At 34.2% G+C, this 20,870-nt stretch overlaps 2 protein-coding genes and 1 non-coding gene across 4 annotated transcripts; 2 read left to right on the top strand and 1 right to left on the bottom strand.

Annotated features, from left to right (window-relative positions):
* The first annotated feature begins 308 nt into the window (after positions 1 to 308).
* On the top strand, positions 309 to 3,341 carry LOC107003409 (reticulon-like protein B1). The gene is made up of 5 exons (XM_015201737.1): positions 309 to 729; positions 1,725 to 1,905; positions 1,990 to 2,131; positions 2,702 to 2,771; positions 2,863 to 3,341. The coding sequence occupies exons 1-5, from the start codon at positions 501 to 503 to the stop codon at positions 3,030 to 3,032; spliced, it is 792 nt and encodes a 263-aa protein (XP_015057223.1). The 5' UTR covers positions 309 to 500; the 3' UTR covers positions 3,033 to 3,341.
* A 279-nt stretch (positions 3,342 to 3,620) lies between these two features.
* Positions 3,621 to 16,041, bottom strand: LOC107003395 (golgin candidate 4). Of its 2 annotated transcripts, none has more exons than XM_015201722.2 (15): positions 15,627 to 15,854; positions 13,151 to 13,249; positions 12,479 to 12,571; positions 11,417 to 11,548; positions 10,480 to 10,618; positions 10,330 to 10,394; positions 9,377 to 9,544; positions 9,132 to 9,215; positions 8,868 to 9,014; positions 8,030 to 8,326; positions 7,821 to 7,886; positions 7,250 to 7,452; positions 6,412 to 6,466; positions 4,720 to 4,896; positions 3,621 to 4,064 (listed from the first exon to the last, which is right to left on the bottom strand). In XM_015201722.2, the coding sequence occupies exons 1-15, from the start codon at positions 15,852 to 15,854 to the stop codon at positions 3,744 to 3,746; spliced, it is 2,274 nt and encodes a 757-aa protein (XP_015057208.1). In that variant the 3' UTR covers positions 3,621 to 3,743. The 2 variants fall into 2 exon arrangements, with proteins under 2 accessions (XP_015057208.1, XP_015057215.1); XM_015201729.2 differs by having other exon boundaries at positions 3,674 to 4,064; positions 8,868 to 9,011; positions 15,627 to 16,041.
* Positions 16,042 to 18,867: 2,826 nt separating this feature from the next.
* LOC114075818 lies at positions 18,868 to 19,018 on the top strand. The gene has a single exon (XR_003576206.1). It is a non-coding gene; the product is annotated as a small nucleolar RNA snoR145 (small nucleolar RNA).
* Positions 19,019 to 20,870: the final 1,852 nt, after the last annotated feature.

A 20,870-nucleotide genomic window follows, 5' to 3' on the forward strand; every position in this document is an offset into this window, starting at 1 on the left:
ATCACGCAAAGTCACATCAAAATTACTTCTTATTTAATATAAAATAAGCATATACATGCAAAAGATTTGGGTGAAGACAATTAATTGTTTTTTTATTCTCAACACATGAAAATAGTAATGCAAAAGGTTTACTTATATGAGAAAAAATTCATAATTGTTTTTTATTCTTGACATATTAAAATAGTGTAGATTTTGAACAATCTTAAATCTTAAAATCTGTGATTGAAGTTAAGGTCTAATAATTTATTACGATGCATCATTGAAGTACAAATTTCTATATAATCTCTTTTCTATATTTGGACGAAAAAAAGGGGAGGGGGTATTTCAAAATTAACTAAATTTAGGTTCGGAAAGCCGAGCCTTAGGCTCGGACATTCCTCGTTCACTTCACCGTTTTCAAAAACATAAATATCAATCTTTTCACAATTTTCTCGGCAGTACAGTCGTTTCTTTTTCACTTTCAGTATTCGGTTGATTGAATCGGAGCTCTGAATCAGAAAATGGCCGAGCACGTTGAGAATTCGGATCCTAAAGGGGAGTCGTTGATGGAGAAGATCGCCGACAAGTTTCACGGTGACGATTCCTCGTCGTCGTCGGAATCAGATACTGAGACGAAGAAACCGGCAGTGAAATCGGAGGTTGAGCCGGAGCCGGAGACGTTGAAGAACAAAGTTTGGAGGCTATTCGGAAGGGAAAAACCGGTTCACAAGGTTTTCGGTGGAGGCAAACGTATGGTTTTGTTATCTATTTCTCTACTTACTTGAACTTTTCTATATTTATTTGTTTATAGACTGAAAATTCTGGATTTGGCGGTTGAGAGGGTTTTCCGGGTTTTGTGAGGATCGTAAAGAATATTCAGGTTCAGTAACGTGTTTCTTAACAGCATCTGAGCGATCAAGAGTTCAAATATTTTACACTATGTGCTTTTTTCGATTGTGAAGATTGATCTTTTTCCTGATCCAAGTGTGATTGGTGGTTGCTGAATTTGATCGGGCTCTAGGCGTTTGGCGGATCTTAAAGGATATGTTCTTTTTTCCGGGGACCTTGAAGAATATCTAAGTCCAGTAGTTGTGTTAAACTATTGGAGTTGAAGTGACTGGTTGTTGAGGAATTGATGAAGCTTTAGGGTTTAATGAATTTTCAGATCCAAATGAATTATCATGCTCGTGCAGATGCTTTTTTAAGTCAATTGAGCAAACAACAGTTCAAAATTTACGTACTTTAGGTTAAGGATTGAATTTTTTGAAATGAAAATGATAGGTGGTTGAGGTCTTGAATCTCTCTACTACAGTTTAGGCTTCTTGAGGTATCATAAAGAATATTTAGATCTAAACTTATTGTAATGCTTGTATACGTGTTTGTTTAGAGCAAGAGCTACCTAATATTCTTGGTTTGATTATTTATATATCAAAGGACTCGAATATTTGGTTAATGATTGGTGGTGAGAGAGCTGATTACGGCTTAGAGTTCACGAAGTATCTTCAGATACAAAAAAATGTCATTTGAAAAAGGGTTACCCAAAAGGAAAAAGCTTTTGCTCTAACATCTGGATTTGCTTAGATCAAATGAGGGACCATGAGTTCTTTGTCTGATCTAAGTTGAGCAGATGGATCCTTTTCATGTATATTAGTATTGTTTGGATAAGTATCTGATTGGTGATGCCAATTAAATTGTGATTGAGACATAGTTGAGTGATTGATTGAATATGCATCTTATTGTTGCAGCTGCTGATGTATTCTTGTGGAGGAACAAAAAGATATCTGCTACTGTACTTGGTGGAGCAACTGCTATCTGGGTTCTTTTCGAATTGCTCGAGTACCACCTGCTCACTTTAATCTGCCACATTTTGATCATCACTCTAGCGGTCTTGTTCTTGTGGTCAAATGCAACCACCTTTATTAACAAGTAAGCTTATCCAGTTCTTAGTTTAGCTTCTTCTTCAATTTATATTAACACACTCCTGAGGATGTGTTCCTATCATCTTGACAGAAAACCACCTCATATCCCAGAAGTCCACCTTCCAGAGGGCCCCATCCTTCAGGTGGCTTCTGCCCTGAGGATCGAAGTTAATCGCGCTCTTGATCTACTGAGAGAAATCGCATCAGGGAGAGAACTGAAGAAATTTCTTGCTGTAAGTATGCCATTCCTGCTGCTCTTTCCTGAGTGTAGTTTATTGGAATGTTTGCTGTAATTGGTGATGTCCGTTAGTGTGACACAGCCTTCCCTCATCCACCTCTGGAGATCGATTGGTGTTCATCTTCCGTTGGGTTTCATCTTATATATGTCTGCTTTCCCTCATCTAGCAGCCCTGCATGCTAACTCCCCTCTCCTATTATTGATCCTGACTTGGTAGACAGTATTTAGGTTCTGTTGTTGTTTCTAGAGACATTAGATAACATAGTTGGACATGTAGTTTTAGAGTATGTCTAAAGTCTCGAGATCTTTAGCCTGTTCCATTCATGCCAGATAAGAAGGCTAAATTGTTCTTTACCATGTTTGTGGTTTTCCCAAATTTCAACACCCCAAAGGTTCATAATATCAATCTGTTGTGAAATAAGTTACCAAAGGTGCTTGTTTCTATTTTTCTTTAGCATAATTTTTTTTTCTGATCTTGTATGATGGCACAAAAGAGTAAATATGTGAAATTTCTTTGGCGTTCATTCACCTTTGTTTACTTACCAAAACTTGCCCATGTTACCAGGTGATTGCTGGTTTGTGGATCCTCTCAATTGTTGGTAGCTGGTGCAACTTTTTGACACTGTTCTATATATGTAAGTTCAGAAGTTTATTAGATGTATCTTTTTATTTTTTCCTTTTTTGTCACTGCTTCTCATTTTGTTGATCCTCCTTCCAAATTGGCAGCATTTGTGCTCCTCCACACCGTTCCTGTTCTTTATGAGAAATATGAAGATAAAGTGGATCCATTAGCCGAGAAAGCAATGCACGAGATCAAGAAGCAATATGCTGTGTTTGATGAGAAGGTTTTGAGTAAAATTCCAAGAGGACCACTGAAAGATAAGAAGAAAGATTAGATAATGTGGTGCTTCGTTCCGCTAGAGAGATTTCAGAATGTAATAGTACTTCTCTTGTATTTACGTGAGGCTGAGTGTTATCCTTACTTGTATTTGGGGTTTTATTAAATTGGGGATAAATCTAGAAACAGTTGGGTAGAGTAGTCTGTATTTGACTGTCGTTTCACAAGATGTCATTGTATAAGTTCAACAAAATTTACATTGTGTTCTTGTGCACTTGTTTGTATTGCTTTCACTTGTATCAACTGGGATGGTCCGACCTGTTTGATCCATAGCAGCCTGAATCAAATTTGATCCGTTTATTGTTCAGTTGGTTGATTCCGGTTTGTGGTTTCATTACTGGATTAGGGCTGGTATGTGTACAGGAAGAAATGAAGATATAAGGCTTGTCAAATAATTGGTGTAAGCTGTAAAATCTTGAGCTCTTCAGTTATTGTCTTTGTGCTGGTCGAGATAAGTAAAAAATCAATGTGATAAAGACATCCAAGCAGGTTATATTTTTGTTCATAAAAATATCAAAAGCTCCGTTGATCTTTTTCTTTTTGTTTCTTTTTTTCCTTTGATGTGTAGGCAGCTTCGGCCATAAGATTAAGATTACATCAAACAAATGCATAGAGTAAGGTACTCATTTTTGGAAAGAATTGATTGAACAAAAGAATTGCAATACAACACAAGCAAAATATATACCTCCTATTAGTTACAGCAATGCTATCAGTATCTAGGTACTCTTGAGATATCATAATTGGTTTCCAATGGGGTAAGAGGTACTGTTGAGAATTCGGTATCGGATTGCTCAGGTGGCAGGATAACTTGCCGTGAATTTGGTGCCAAAGGAGGCAGGTTGTGCTTAGGAGAATATTGTGGTCTCGGGGAAACAAACGAACCACCAGCATTATGTGACCTATGTTCTGCTGGGGTTGCATCTGCACCCTTGATTTGATCTCCTGTATTTCCATTGTCAGCTTCGACAGCCTCACTTTTCTCTCTTTCATTCTCCTTGAGAAGAAAATCAACCCAGAGATCTGCAAAGGACTGCATTGACAGTCCAGAAGCAAAGCAACAAAAGTCAAATTTAAGGACCTATTTATAGTAAACAAGAACAAGTCCAAAGAAACTAAACGCTCATTTGATGATACATTTGAAATCTATATATTTCACTAAACCAATATTTATACCCCTTCCTCATTTCTCCAGCAAACTAAATATTCAGAAAACATGCACAGAAACAGAGAACTCAATGAAAAATAAATCAAAAATAAGAACAGTGAAGTAGCATGGAGATGATACGAAACTCTACAAGATGCATCAATCTACTTAAGCAGGACTACAGGGGAAAACAAAGAATTGCATTCTAATAGTAGTACATCAAAAGTTGACTTTACAGCCTTGTACCACAGCAAGTGCTGAGACATATTCATTTCACAGTTCCACTGACAGCATATTTAAACGTATATGTGGGTCCAATTACTTCTGCCAACTAATTCAAAATGAAGAAATACAACAAATGGAAGATACACCATTTTCTGGAAGTTAATAAATTGGAAGAATTTGAGTAATTTAGAGCCAAAGTAAAGAAAACTAATAGGCCAATGTCATTTCTGTTAGTTACTTTTCTAGGTTACTATCTCCACTTGACAGGAGTCATTAAGTAAAAGAAAGCACTATGATCAGTGGAACAGGAATTTACCTGATCTGATGCCGTAGTAGAAGGTACTGAACTTCCACCCATGATGCCACCAACTAGTCGGCCAGGGAGACCAAAGACACCCCGGACAACACCTTTACCAGATCCTTGCTGAGCCATGCCTATCCTCTGCTTGTCTTCATCAGAGAATCCTAGCATACGAACCATAAGATCCAAAACCTGAAAAGATTTGAGATATAAATACATGCATCAAACAGAAACCCTTTCCTCCTATTATCCAACAATTCTCCCACTAGGGCCAATAATGTGTTTCCTCACAATTAGGTCCCTCAAGGTCCTCCATTATATACATAAATGTTGCATATCTTCTTTGTTTATACCCCACCTAAATTAAAAACTTCAAATGATTTCGGGGTCAGTAAACTGTAAAATAGTGCTACCAAGGCTAGATGGAATCTTTAACACAAGTCCAGTTAATTCTTCCCATGGATTAGGCCTCTGGAAACTATTTGCAGTTTGTGGCAGTCTTCAGAAACCAACACAAAGATAAAGGTGGGGAATGGTAGAAATACAAGATTTTGGCATGTCTTGGGAAGGTCACTCACCACTAACACAGACTTCGGAAGGAATTGTTTCAATTGGAAGGTACTAAGAATGGCTCTCTTTTTGGAGGATTTGAACAAAGTGCCACTACATGTTGAGGTTTCTAATAGTACCTCTGGACTAGGCAAAAGAATGGAACTTTTATGGAAATTCGTCCTATAAAACAATTGGCAGCGAGGGGACTTCACCACTAACACAGAACTTCTTCTCAAACACCTGAAATGGTAGTAGCTGGTCTATTAGTTTCAGAAGGAATTGTTTCGATTGCTCTCTTTTTGGAGTATTTGAACAAAGTGGCACAACATGTTGAGGTTTCTAATAGTACCTCCGGACTAGGCAAAAGAATGGAACTTTTATGGTAATTCGTGCTATAGAACAATAGGCAGTGAGGGGAGCAATCCTACTAGCTAGCCATGGAAACAAGTGTGGAACTCCAAGGCCCCCCTAAAAGTTTGTTGTTATATGTGGTTGATTGCGCAATAGGCGTGCCCGACTCAGAAACGAACAACAGAGGAGAGGGTTTTCATCATGCAACAGGTGCTTTATGTGTAACAGTAGTGAAGAAAAATCCAGCCGCTTATTCCTTCACTGTCCTTGGCAAGTCTTATCTGGTCATTAATCTTTCTCATAGAAACCTATGAGAAAGATTTGGAATACCACACCAGCTTTTGTTTGTTGGATATTATGGAAGGAAAGAAATGCAAGATGTTTTGAAAGAAAAGCAGATTTTTTACAGAAAGATTAAGGTTAGATGCTTATGACTTTTGGCTTTTTGGTTGATCTTCAAGAAGTCAAAGATGAAAATAGCTCGGTAAATTTCATCAACTCATTATACGGATAAATGTAAAGAAGAGCCCTTTCCTTTTGCTTTTATGTATAGGAGGGTTCTGACGATATTAATGTACTAGCGCTAACTTGGTGCTAGCTTATTTTTATTTTTTTTCCTTGTGAATATATGCCTGGATAGATGGAATCTTTAGGATGAAAATGAGTTTTCCCATTGATTTGTCTTCTTCACTCTTTCCTTTTGCGACCAGGTCAGACCTTCTCAACGCACAAATAACTACCAATGGGTTAAGTATTCATCCAAGCCCTCCCCCTGCCTCGTACTAGTTAAGAGATTATTCATACCTCTTTGCTGTGATTCCTTTGGAAGTAGGTCACCAGTAACTTGATTACAATCCGCCTGCACATCACAGAATTGTGTTTTAAAATATTTCAAACCACTGTAAGGTAACTACTGAACAATGTTAGAACAACTGTAATTCACTACTGGCCGAGTAGCAGAGAGATGATGACATAGGAAAAGGACCAAAAAGTAGACTGAGAGCTTGTTTTCTTTGACTGTGGGAAGAAACAGTCTGATGTAGCATCTAAGGTTCAACCAGAATATTCATGGGAAGAATGTCAAAAAAGTAACGAGGAACCTAGAGTCTAAATATTGTTGCATCAGCCAACACATGACAAATCAAGGTGACTTCATAAGATTGCAGCGGCAATTTCATAAATTACTAAACAAGTGAGTATATCAGATTATAGATGCATATGACAGCACTTCATCCATCCACTGCCTTGTTGATATTATTTCTGTATGACTAAGCTACTTTAAGTTTTGCAGCAAAAATAAAGGTTTAATGACTACAGGTTGCCGCATACCAAACTATAAAAGTGGCAAATCTTTTATTATAATATTCTCAAACCAGAGGCATGAGCTTCATAGGTAAGATGATTATTGAACAGGTGTAATACATGGTTATCAAACCTGCAACATACCAGTAAGAGTATTATTTTATTTTCATCTCCATCTTTACTGCGGCAGCAAAAATTAGAACAGGAAAAAAGAAATTGTTGCGAAAGATCTCACACGTGTATCAGCTTTCGTAGCTGATAGATTTTGATGTTAGAATCATGAGACAAATGTTAGAAGAGATAAAAATATGCAACCTTCCATGGTTTGACAAAGTCTCACCTGTCGACATAATTATCAGAATCCAGTGACATCCTATTCAGCCTGGTCATGCTCTGTTCAACAGCTCGCCGTAGCTTTTCATTGTCTTGTTCAAGCTTACTTATACGGCCCTTCCCTTCAGAAAGTCTTCTTTCCATGTCCGAAAGTTTCACTAACACCTCTTCTTTCTCTTTCTTTAATGTTTCTGACTCATTGTAAGCATCCTGATGGAAGCATAAATCACGTTTAGAAAGAGAGCAATAGAAACTATGAGCCGGAAGGTTGGATGAAGTCATGAAAATGAGCATATGCTCTTAAATTAGCTCTAATTATGCACAAATTACAAAAGCTTCTATGCATTTTCTGCTGGACTTGGAATACCTATAAACTATAGGAACTTATGAAATATATAAGCTAAAAGACATCCATTTTAAGTTCTAATTCATATCTATCAGATGTTTGATAAAGCACATCTTCAGTTCAAATGCTGTCCTGAGGGCTGTCACATTATAGGAAGTTATGAAAGCATAATGAACGTCTTCAGACATAATAATTTACTCTCGTCCAGGAACACATTGAGAATGGATAATACCTTCAGAAGCCCTGACATTTTATGTAATTCCTCCTTTGCCATCACCAATTCTTCTCCAAGCCGTTCCTGGACATATCAAATTGTAGATAAAAAAATAACGCATAAATTAGAAAGAGAATTGGTTTGAGAATTTTCTATTTGTTTTGCAGCAGAATAGAAAGATACTACTATACCAAAGCCCCAGAGAATTGGTGTAAATTAGAGTTCACCTTGGCTTCAATCTCAGCGTAGTATTGGCCAAGAGCAGTTTGTAGGTTAAGAACTTCAATGTTTTGGGCTTCCATTGTGTTCAAACAGCTGGCTAATCTTTTATTTAGCTCATCGATCGTTTCCTTTGACTTCCTTAATTCATTATAATTAAGGGTTTTGACATCTTCTTGACCTGCAACTGCTTGCTTGAGAGCTTTCTCCAACTGTAATATTTGAGCTCGTTGATATTCGTTATTTTGACGTAGTTCTTCAATAATCTTGCTGTCCTCATCCATCTTTTCTGATTCTTCCATTTCCTGCAAGAACAGCAGCATTAAAAACTATCTTGTACTTTAGCAACAAAAAGCTTATTCCAATGTCACCCATGTATATTCTCTAAAGTGAATATAGATGAGAGACTAAATCATCATCCACAAATGCAGATAATCGATACAAAGTTAAATTGATTATAACATGAGATATATTAACATGGAGAAGAAAACCAAGAAACATATATACTACGATGAAACCTAACACGGAGGTCACTAGACCAGATGAGGGCAAAACTTATCAGGAAAAGAAAAAGTTCATTGAGGGCAGAAGAGTCTAACAGTATACGGATGAAAGGACATACTCCATCCACATTAATATCCTATAACAGCACGAAATCATAGATGCAAAATAGGATAAGAATAAAAAAATGATCTGACATCGATAATACATCTAGAGTGCCAACTCTGCGAAGACACTCCTGCAACTGCTATTATTAACATACTGTATAGAGATACTGTCAACCAATAAAACCCTCCCAGATTCTCTGAAGCTCAAAAAAAAGTATACTCATCATGCACTGTTAACCTTCTCAAGTAAATGCTGCTTAAGACGTTTCAATTCTTTTTGTGCTTTATCCCTTCCCCGGCGTGTTTCCTTCAATTCATTCTCCAAATTTTGCAAAGACCTCTTCATTTCTTCCTTCTCAGGAAATACCTCCATAGGATGCACCTTCTAAAACAAAAGAGTAGATAAGAAACAATACAAAAAATAATTTAGACAGTGAAGTATTGAAGACAGCAAATACAAAAAACTGAAAGTGAGTCCGAAAGGTCACCAAAACAAACCAACCTCATTTATACTATTGATGTTACTTCTATCGGCTGAAGTAACTCCATTTGCTTTCAATGAAGCTTCTAACTTATCTTTCTCGTTCTGCAAGAGAAAATGTCAAGGCATGTCTAAAATCAAGATTTGCCAGTTGTATTTTGATAATGAAGGAACTAAAAGATCACTTCAGATTTCCCAGTGCGCAAAGAAAAGAGGCTGATAGATGATAGATGGAAGACAAAATATGTAAATGCCACAACACTAACCTTTAGATTACTGTTTTCTTTTTGCAGTGTTTCTATCACTCTTCTCAGACCGTCTCCTGCTTCATTTGATTCTTTGTTATCTCTTTCATGAAGCTCCATTTGCAACTGCTTTAATTCAGATACTTTATGAGACAGCTCAGTACGAATTTTTGCCATCTCCGCAGTCATCTGAGATACAATGTACAGAGAGAGAAAAGGAAATTATATCAGTATGACAGCAGAAGCTGGATTCGGTAAGGCGTGTAGAAAGGACAAGTCAAAAGCAGCACAACTTAGCAAAGAGTGCTATAATGTTAAGCAAAGCAAGAAAACTGGGATACACATGTGCTTGCGCATGCCATCATGCATGAAGATATAGTGTGAACTACCAAAACTTTTCTCACGCAACGGGTGAAGATACAAAGATGACAAAAGGTATTGGTATATTCAGCCGAAGTACATAGTCAGCCTACAAACATAAGTTTCTCTTTGAGAAAAGCCTCCAGTTACATAACTTAAACAAAGTATATTGTCAAGGTGACTAATTCTAATTGTCTTTGATAGACTGATCACAAGATGGAGATGTAGGATCATCTCAAAATGGTAGGCTGTATTACCAAGTACAGTGACTGCTGATAAATGACTCAAAAGGCCAAGCAAACCAAGGTACTAGTGAAGAGACCTGATATGCTCCAACAAGATCGGATCAAATGGAAACAAAAATGAAAAGCCTATGATCACACACCAGAATAAATAGTTTTCCAAAAAGATCAATTTATAAATGGAATCAATGATGCACTATTAACAAACAAAGGTATTCAGTTATAGGCGAAAGAAACAGTAAACGATAGAACGTAATGAAAGAGGGAAACTTCACAAGTTAAAGACTGGAATATAACATTCTATCAAATTATGACCATACGATGCAAGGACACATATGCATCAATACATAAAAAGCAAAAGATGGCACTCACTTTATCCCTGTCTGCTTTTAAAGAGTTCAGCTCATGTTGGCATGTCGAGCTCAAATTCTGCTCCTCTGAGGATGGAAGTGGTTTCAGACTGCATAATCAATTGAACTGCTAGAAAATTATAACAGCCAATACTCACAAGAAATTAAATACCTTGTAACCTAATTTGCATATTTGCCAGCTCTGCATGTTCTTTATCAAGCTTCATTTCTAACTGTTTTATTTGCAGCTTATGAGATGCCTGCATGGCTGACAGAGATTTATTTTTCTCTTCCAACAAATCTGCAAGATCCTAGAAGCAGTAACAAATTTCTGTGAAGCTTGTTAATCGAAGATAGAATCTGGTAATGAGGGACAAAAAATAACTAGGAAAAAAAAAGAGGTCAAGTGACATTACTCATTATATTTCCAAAAACTCTTTTATATAGCACTAGTGCATAATGTAGGGACAAGAAAAGGATATTGAATCTTGTAAATTGCTCTCTCAATCCCCAATCAAATAAATTAGTGTAATTTGCTAAAAGCTTATACGATATGAATTAGCAATATTCACTACTTGATGTTAAGTGGAACAAATAGGATGCATATTTAACCCTCATTGGACATAAATGTTAGTGTAAAAGCAGATCATAAATTTTGGCTACTAATAGCCAACAAACAAAAAGTATGTACATATCTCTTTTAGAAAATATCTACAGTATGAGCGACGTTTTGTCCCAATACAATAGCACAACTAGGCTGTTTTGCAGAGCAATGAGTTCTTCCTATTATAACAGTGAATGTTGCTCTTTATAATTGTTTAGAGTGGACATTTTTTTCAACTAAGAAATCACTGACCACTAGTGTCCCACAGTTCAAAACCTCGGTGGATACTGGACCCAACCCTCTAGCCTTCTCCACTTAACAAGTTTTTTGTTTGAGGTAGGGTTTGAAACCATGACATGCCCATAACCAACACGTCACATGTTGCACTCTTACCATAGGTCAAAGCCCTGGGGTGACAATGAACATTATTCTAAACATCCACATGAAAGGGTGACCCAAACAGTAGCTCATTATAAGGGGGAAGAGACTAATGTAGCCCATTTACCTTTTCATTGCCAAAAGTGGTTCCATTGCTTAGCCCATCCTGTTTCGGAGAAAACCCATTGTTTGTTCGGCTTCCAAAGGAACGATTAGCTAAAACTTTGCTTTGACGGTTTGGAGATTGATCACTGCTCCCCTAAAAAACAGACAATATCAGTCACTACCTAATACAGTAAGTTGAAGCATATATATGTGAAATTGAACAGTAACTGAAAGCAGAATAATTCTGTCACACAACAGTAAGACCTTAAAGGAGAAGAGGTGGAAAAGAGACATCTAAATAGATCATAGATTAGGGCAAAAGATTTGAAATTCCTTTTAATACACTGTAACTATTGTCTAGCCCTAAAATATTTTTTTTACTCAAGCAACTATAATATTGGTAAGATAGGGTGAAACAAGTCGCCCCTTCATTCATAACTAGGGTGAACAAGTAAGGGTTCATTGATCCCTGATGTAAATTCACGGTTGTGGGAACTCCTTTATCTTTCCTACTATTGTTCTCAGACTAGTTATTGCTACTTCATAAATATCCTTTATGCCTTTTTTTATAAGGATCACTTATGCCAGTTATATTTTTAACATGGACTGCTTTTTTCTCTGATAACCACCAGATAATTTTTTGCTCTATCATATGCTTTCTTTAGGTCAACTAACACCATCTGAACATACTGGTGCAGACACATGTGTCTGTAAAAAATCTAATAGATCATTACACCTCATAATTGGCACTAAGCACCATTCTAAAAATGGTGCATTTTACTTCCAGAACATCAGGTGAGTTTTTTAAATAAAGAGGATATTTTTGGTCAAGGGTAGGGAGAGATAAGAACGCTAAGGATATAGAGAAGACAATTATCTCGCCATTCAATATTGCTGTCTTCAGAGTAAAAGGTAACATAAAGAATGTTTTCAGCAACTAACTATAAATAAACAATCACTTAAAATCCATCATATGTATGGGTATCCTGAAAAATTAAACACTAAGCAGCAGAAATAATCATTAAAAAAAACTTTATTTACGAAATACCAATAAAAGAAAAAGCTTTATTAAAGGAATAGCTACCTTATGTGTGCTTCTAGATGCACTTGGAGAGGAACTTGATTGTAGGCTTTGCTTCAATGAACTATTTTCTTCATTTAACCTTGAAACTTGATCCTGTAGAAGTGACTTTTCAAATTGTAAAAGTATAATGACAATTGTGCAGCAAAAGTCATGGGCAAGTGTCGCTAGACAATTGAAAATCATGTTTTTACGCACGTTATGTAGACACTTCTTCTTTTTCTACTTGTTGTTTTTGGAGAAAGTAGCACAGTTACAAAGTTTTAACCACAAGTTAATGGAACATCCAAGTGTTTTTAAAAAAAGATCATCCCTATTGGCTCACCGCCCAATTTAACTACATTCTTGTAGTATTTTCATTTCTTAGAAAACATCCTTATATTTTTTATCTACTTCAAATAGAGCCTATTGTAAGTCACGTAACTTCCTGCTGCTTTCTCTTTTCCAGACAAGCTCTTCATTCTTTCTTCAAATGAACACCAAAAATAGCCTACCCTAGGTCTTCCTCAGTGTGAGGAATAGGAAATCCAAGAAATGGCAATGTGAGAGATAGTTAGGCCTCATTTGTTTGCAATTAATGAAGGTCTGAAGACATTTGGCCATTAAGTGCTTTTGTTTTTTCTACTATATGAGATATCATGTTAAGCTGCAAAAAGGAAATAAAAACTTGGTTACCTCTTTTTCCTTCAATAAAGCAGCATAATTAACTGATAATGCTTTGATTTCAGCCTCAGATTCTTTAAGTCTCTTAATTTCAGTTTTGTATTTCTCTATCTGCAACAAAAACAAATAAAACATCCCAAATTAATTATGTGCCACCTTAAAAAAAAAAGGAAAAAAGAATTTTAAACAACCATAGGTAATCTGCCACAACAAAATTAGATTCCAAACAAAGTGATCTTTTTTTAATACAATTTTATTTGTTTCAGCCCTGTCCCTTCTCATCTAGAGTGTCTTGTCAATCAATTTCACAATCTAATAATGATGTTAAAAGAGAAGGTTATCAAAACCTAAGAAGAATTCCGATGAAATAGCATTTAAAGAACAGCTGGGACATATAAGCTAAATTGCAATTTAAGAGAGCACAATTAGTTCTCTGATTATCTCATCTAGCTCATCAATTGTTTATACTAAACCAGTTTTAGAAGTGACATATTACAATCCAGCTTTAGAGCTAATATAAGACTACTATAGCGATGAAATTGATTATTTTTAATCATTGTAACATTTTGTATACATTGCTTCATGCCAACTTATCAATCTTAGAATCGCTTAAGTGACAAAGCAATCCAGCTTTAAAGTTAATATAAACTCTAATGAAATTGATTGTTTTTAATCAATAATTTATTTTTAGTTATCCAATAATTACAACCTAATAACATAAACAAAACAGGCCTTACAATTACATAATAAGAAAATCTTGATATGTGGAGTCTTTTTCAACCTCCAAGACATTACTGTTGCCAATGAATCCATTCCAACCAACATATTATATCTCTTCTTTCATATTAACTAACATGAAAATCATCAACATAACATAGAAGTGTATTGAGAGCATAACTTCAGCACAATACATTCATCTATGGAACTCCCAATGCTCTCTCAAGCACATAAATATTGACCAATCAACTACACCTCAATCCCAAATTAGTTATGCGCTCAACTGTATGAATTCTTTTTTAAACTACTTTTTTTTTAAAAAAAATAGTTGCATGAATTATTTATGGCCATTTTACATTATTCAGGTAGCACGTGCCTAGGTAGAGACATCCTTATAAAATTACAGTTGGACTATATTTACATTAGGTTGTCAACCTACTACAGCTCTCAACCTCCATCCTAACACACTAGCTATGTTTTGTGAAGCTCACATGGACGGTCTCAGCCAATATGATCAAACTCAAAATTATCAACATTACACAATCTGAAAATAAGTCACAAAGATGTAGCCTAGTGATCAATGAAGTGGGTAGAGAACCGTGAGGCCACAAGTTCAAATCCAATGAAACGGAGGTGCGCTCAAGCTGGCTGGACAGGCGGACACCGTGGTTATCAAAAAAAATCTATAATGTTTGGGTGGTTGTTACCTATTATATTGTACTGTGCTATTCGTTCAAATACAATGTTTGTTTTGTTTGTTACTAAAACTTTATTGTCTCGTAATGTTAAATGCATCATTAGGTAAGGACGAAAAGTCCATTTTTAGCGACTGATTTGGTGTGATCACGTTTTTACCTTTTTTCCTCATTTTATCAATCACCCTACCTTAAATAGTAGTTGTTGTTTTTTTATAACAAAGGAAACCGCAGCCGCTACCCTTTGGGTGCACACAGGCTTTGGGTGCACACATGATAAAAAACCCGCTCCTACCGCACCTATGCAAAAGCTCGCAAATCACATAGGAGAGGTAATCCGCACTAGGCAAGCCTTGTGCGACGAGCTCAACCCAGAAAGCAAACCCCTTGCTTTCGCTGACAAAGGGTTTCGAACTTGAGACCTCCAACATGGAAGTCCCAAGCTCAAACCACTGGGCCATCTCGAAGGGTTTAAATAGTAGTTCTACCTTGTACTCAACTTTTGTTGTAGGTTTATTCTTCAAATTATTGATGAGTGAAGATTATGTAATACCAGATAGCGATACAATCTATCCATCCAAACATTCGTTCATTAAAACAATATAGTACGACACAGATAACACAATACAATAGAATACATTATGAATAATATATAACAACCATGCAAATGAAATGTAATTAACTAAACACTTTCTAGATAATACGGGGTGGAAAGTGTGGTGGACACTCGCCACAAGTTCGAACCTACATCAACCAAGTCTAGTATTCCAGTGGAGAAGGGTAGAGGGCTGCCGCGCCATTATCCACCGAGTTTACAAGTTGGAAAAAACAAATATCTGGGTTATCAGACAAACACCAACAAGAAAGTGGATCCCTTTTCCCCTTTATATAACTAAAGTGAAGCATTTTACATTATATAGCAAAGACAGCATAACAATAAGCATCGACCGGACACTCAATCAACTACACCTTAATCCCTAATTAGTTGGGATCGGCTGTATGGCTATATGTTTTTTTTTACCAACTTCTTTCTAATTAGGTCAGTTTCATTAGTAATTATAGATTCTCAAAAATACCTCCGGATTATTAACAGAATCGAAACCATTGGCAATTGGTGAATGATATGTCGGTGTCTTTGAACGACTGAAATTCCTAGAAATTCTCCGATTAGATGATGAATTAGTATCCGAACGATCATCTGAATTGTAAATCGAAAGCTCTTCTTCATCTTCGTCGTCCTCATCGTGAATTTCAAGAGCGATCCTGTTGAGATTCTCCTTTAAATTTTCGATTGAACTCCACATCTTTCAACCTAAATGCACAAATTTGTGTTCGAATGAGCTCGGGCAATAATCTGAATGATAGGATTTAGGGGTTGGCGAAGATCTTTCTGTTACAAATTTTAATGGAAGATGAAATGTGGTCCATTTTACATTTATGGAGAGTTTATAGGGTAGATCTGGAAAATAAGAAATCACACTCAAACTTTTTGTATTTCATTTTCATGCGTGCTTTTAATTAATTACGGGTCAGATGCAAACCCGCAGTTCCTTTTTTCATAGGTATTTATTCCCTCGTTTTCTTTTTTTTATTTAATGTATATATTAGCTAAAAGTTCATCTAGCCAATAAATTGCCTTATTAATATTTTTCATACATATGTTTTTGTTTTGCTGTATTTTTTCATAAAAAATATTATCAAATGTTATTTTTTTATTTATCTAATTTCATATGATAACGATATTTTAACTAAATGTAAAACATATAATATGTCAACTCATGACCCCAACTCGTCCATTACCTCTTCCATTCTTCTCGGGTCACAAACGTTTCCTTCTCAATCACTAACATAATCAATGCTCATCCTTCATCATTAACAATGTCAACATTTTAAAAAGGGTGTTGTACAAACTACATAATACAGTGCATAGCAAAATAAAAAATATCCAATCTTGTTAATTTTTGAACAAAAGTAAAATTTAATCACTCAAACACTTTAATAAAGTTATCAGTATCAACATATTAAATATTGTAAAGAAATTATAAAATATAAATATGTGATGTAAGTTTGAATTACCCTTTTTTCTCTAGCTTATCAAACGAATCAATAACTTATTATTCAGTATGACTTAAATTTTTAATCTATTAGTTAGGTTTGAAGGTGGCCACTAGAGCTAACTTTACTTGTCAATAACACTAAGATTTCTACTTGTTAATAACAATATTGTTTTAATTTTAAGTTATTTACTTTTCAATAAAAACATCATTTTTATTTTAAGCTTGATTATAAAATTGTTGTATCCAAATAGTTAGGGATGTAAAACTAGTAAAACTAGAACACATGATTTCAAAAAATTTTCACAACACCTTAATCACTAAACTAAATCTTTAATTCTGTGTCGTGGAGGGCTAATGCCTCTGCCAATATGATAGTGCCTTGCACCTAATGGTTTAGGGAATGCACATATTAAGTCTCCATTGTAGTTGTGATGATTCATCCAACTCCGCAAAAATCTTGTCTGCAACTATCGTCTTTGTTAAGTTTCACAAAAAATGACGAAGACAACGATAATGATCTTGTTGGATGATGGATCTATTAAGAGATAAGCAAATGTCAGTTCAATCGGGCTTAGTTACGGAATTGATTATTATTAACCATATATGCAAGGTTGAAGGAGATTAAGGAGCGTGATTGCCTTAAAAATTAACATGTCCTTATTTATATTTGAAAGCTTTAAAAGATTTTAGTTATTTTTTTAAAAAAAATTTAGCTAACTAGTCAAAAATATAATATAATTATTAAAAATATTTATACTTTAAAATAATTATTAAAATGTCTATATTTCGTAAATAAAGTGTGCCTTAAATTAATTTTGAATTTATCTCAATTTTTTCTTGTCTAATTCTTTCTTCTTTAATTTTAAATTTCTCTCATCAATAACTGTCGAGATCTTTTTCCCCCAAAATTGAAAAAATATCTTAAAAGACATTCATAACAATCTCATTGATTAGGTATGTATCATTTTACGACTTTTTTTTTTAAAAAAATATTTTATATTTATTTAAATATTTCAAAAATATTAGTTCAGCTATTTAGTAAAATTTCTAATTTTTAGATAAGGTAAACTTCAAATATTTCTCTCTAATTGGTACTCAAAGAAGATTATAAGAAATATTTTTTTAATTATTAATTTTCTAGAAATACATAGATAAGGGTAACACTAGAAAATTGATTATTATATAATGTAATTTTGAAACAAAAGGGTGTCACTTGACACCCGTAAAAATGGGTTTGCCTTTATCTTAAAAAAATACTATATTATTATATTTTAATCTATATAAGATAGGTAAAAAAAATTGATCACATTTTCTTATTTGATAAAATCTTTAATTACACTATCAAAATTTTACCTATACGTTGGATCTCACTTATTTGACAAAAAATTATAAAAGTGTAATCTTCTATTTAAAAATTTATTTTTTTAAGAATAATTTTTAAACATGATAAATTTTTTCCATATTTTTTAATTTCATATTTAATTAAATTATATCGGATAAATTAAAATAAACGGAATAACAATTAAACATGCATCTAACCTTTTTGACACGAATACATAATTTTCGTAAGTTTTCTCATACAAGGTTGATATTTTAGTCATTTGTTGATAATTTCAAACAAACTAGCAAAGGGGCTCTTGTAAACTTGAGAAGTTAAAGAGGCCCTCCCATTAAGAACTAAGAGAACCTCATGGGTCAAATTGAATATTTTTCACATTTACAGGGTCAGTGACAACGCAGCACGGCTTTATATAAAGCGCGATACCCATGAAATATATTATCATCGTGGAAGCGTCAAAACCCTAGGGTTAAGTTGGCGGCCGTGAGTTTAGCCAGCAGCACTAGCAGTGGCCGCCCTGTATTTTTCAATAGCTATAGGTATTTTTGTTTGTACTTGCTTGAATATTTTGCTGCTGCTATGAAGAGAAACGAAGAAATTATCGGATTGCGGTGATGTTTCTCATCTCCGCAAGATGAGGTTCTATCTTCTATGGTTCGTATTCCCTGAGCAGATCTTCTATTCTGTTTAGTTCGATTAAACATCTATTAAAAAATTCCTTGTAATTTGATTGCTGAGTTTTGATATTTATCGAAGGTCCTATGGACGAAGCGCTAAAATACAATGCGCATTCGGCCAAGTTTGCTTTCGGATATCGATTTCTGAATCCAGATCTGCGAGCCTGAATCATTCTGGCTCGGACTGCTTCATTATCGGATCTGATTTCTGACATGATTTTTTTAATTTAAAAGAAGTAGATGAATGCGAAGGTACCCAGCGGAGAGGGTAAAAACTCTTGAACGAGACCTCTCTAACACTATAAACAATACCTTCGCAGATTAAACATTTGCCGAATCGTAGGAAGCTCCAAGTTTTCCATTTTGGTGCTTCTTGAACCCTTGGCTAAATTTGTACTTCCTTCATCTTCTTTTTCTACTTTTCATACTTGCTTTTGAAGTCCCACTCCTTCGGTTTCTATTGTGTCCTGCCCAATGGATCGAATCAAATACTGCATATATCAACATAAAAAGTGAACTACTTCGCAACAGTTTCTTTCAGCTTAAAGAATGATAATCTCAATGAGAGGAATACATACAGTAATTTATAACACGAACAAAAATCATAGCTATCTAATGTCACGAAAACAGACTCTAAATGAATCAAATTGTGTATTAGCTAAGAGTTATGTGATATTTCTGATGAATGAAGGATGCCGAATATTAAGTTTGAAATCAATTTCCCACTTGTCCACATTGACGAGTATCATCGTGTGGCTCTTGTAGGCTAATCTATTAGTTACGCTGTTGGTTAACTACTGTATTTGTTAAGCATTTTCTTCATCTCTTTGATAATCATCCTGGTAGTGTTGTTCACTATCATTTTTGGAGTCGTTGCCTCCAAAAAGGATTGTGATGATTCATCCAGCTCGGTAGTGATCGCTTGTTGAGAGATAAGCAAATGTTGGTCCAATCGGCGGTCTCTATGTTGGTGTTACGTATTTGAAGGAAAATATGGATAGGGGTCCGATATAGTCAACATTTTTAATATATTTATTAAAAGTATATATATTTTAAAGTAATTATTAAAAATGTCAATATTAAGTAAATATTGTGTATCTTAAATAAATTTCTAATTTATCTCAATTTTTTTTCTTGTCTAATTCTTTTGTTCTTTAATTTTGAATTTCTCTCATCATTAAGTGTCAATTTTTCCCCCAGAAATTGAAAAAATATCATTGATTCGTATGTATCATTTTGTGACTTTTAGATTTTTTTTTGGTTGATTTTATACTTCAATTAAATCTTTCAATAAATATTTGTCGTTTAGTGAAGTTCATAATTTTAACTAAGGAAAATTTCAATATTTCTCTAATAGGGAGTCAAAGAAGATTATAAGTAATATTTCATTTAATTATCAATTTTCTAGAAATACATAAATCAAAAGGTAGAAAATTGATAATTAAATAGAATGTGTTTTAATCCTCTTTGGATTTATCATTAGATAGGGAATCTTTGATGTTCTTCTTGTCTAAAGTTTTAATTGAAATTGAAAAATTTATTAAGTAACTAAACTAATAAATATTTTGAAAGATTTAATAAATACAACATTCACAAAAATGTGTATTTGAATCAATTAAATTGTTGTGAATATCTTATGTGATATTTTAACCAATTTTTAAAGAAAAAAAGGGTACTTATTAACGAGAACAATTGGAAGAAGAAATTAGATGAGAATTTATTTTTTGAAAAAATATGAGAAAGAACATAATGGTTTTAAAAGTGTTTTGTCAGATAAATTATGATACACTTTGTTTGTACTAATATTTTTAATGATTATTTTAAAATTTAGGTGTTTTGATAATTACGTTAGAAATTTTAATTAATTAGTTAATTTTTTCAAAGAAATATAATTGGCAAACCAAAATTAATATGAATACAATTTTTATAACTTTTTTGACTCTCTTTTTTCATTTACTATGTTCCCTTTTCTTTTTGATTTTTTGTTCACCAAATCTAAATCTAAATTTTTATTTATATGTGTATTTTGTAAAACTCTACCTCATCATCTAAACAAATTATAAAATAAAAAAATTCATGTCAAACTTTCAAACAAATTAATGATTTAGCATCGATTTTGTATTTCACTGATTATCTTGAAGTTCAAGTTAATCTTTAATCTAAAGTTATTTATCAACAAAATCTTATTCGATTACTTTAATATTTTCTCTTCACATAAAAAAAAAAAGAAAAAATGATAAAAATCTC

Source organism: Solanum pennellii, chromosome 1 (assembly GCF_001406875.1).
Source record: "Solanum pennellii chromosome 1, SPENNV200".
Taxonomy (NCBI): Eukaryota; Viridiplantae; Streptophyta; class Magnoliopsida; order Solanales; family Solanaceae; genus Solanum; species Solanum pennellii.

Bases quoted from the DNA above. Each gene is read 5' to 3' on its own strand.
- LOC107003395 (XM_015201722.2), bottom strand. From the start codon at position 15,854: ATGTGGAGTTCAATCGAAAATTTAAAGGAGAATCTCAACAGGATCGCT. The intron at 10,619-11,416 runs GTAAATGGGCTA...TACTGCTTCTAG, and splicing joins CCACTTTTGGCAATGAAAAG to GATCTTGCAGATTTGTTGGA. The intron at 8,327-8,867 runs GTTAACAGTGCA...CTGTTCTTGCAG, and splicing joins AGCAGCATTTACTTGAGAAG to GAAATGGAAGAATCAGAAAA.
- LOC107003409 (XM_015201737.1), top strand. From the start codon at position 501: ATGGCCGAGCACGTTGAGAATTCGGATCCTAAAGGGGAGTCGTTGATG. The intron at 730-1,724 runs GTATGGTTTTGT...TTATTGTTGCAG, and splicing joins GGTTTTCGGTGGAGGCAAAC to CTGCTGATGTATTCTTGTGG. The intron at 2,132-2,701 runs GTAAGTATGCCA...CCATGTTACCAG, and splicing joins AACTGAAGAAATTTCTTGCT to GTGATTGCTGGTTTGTGGAT.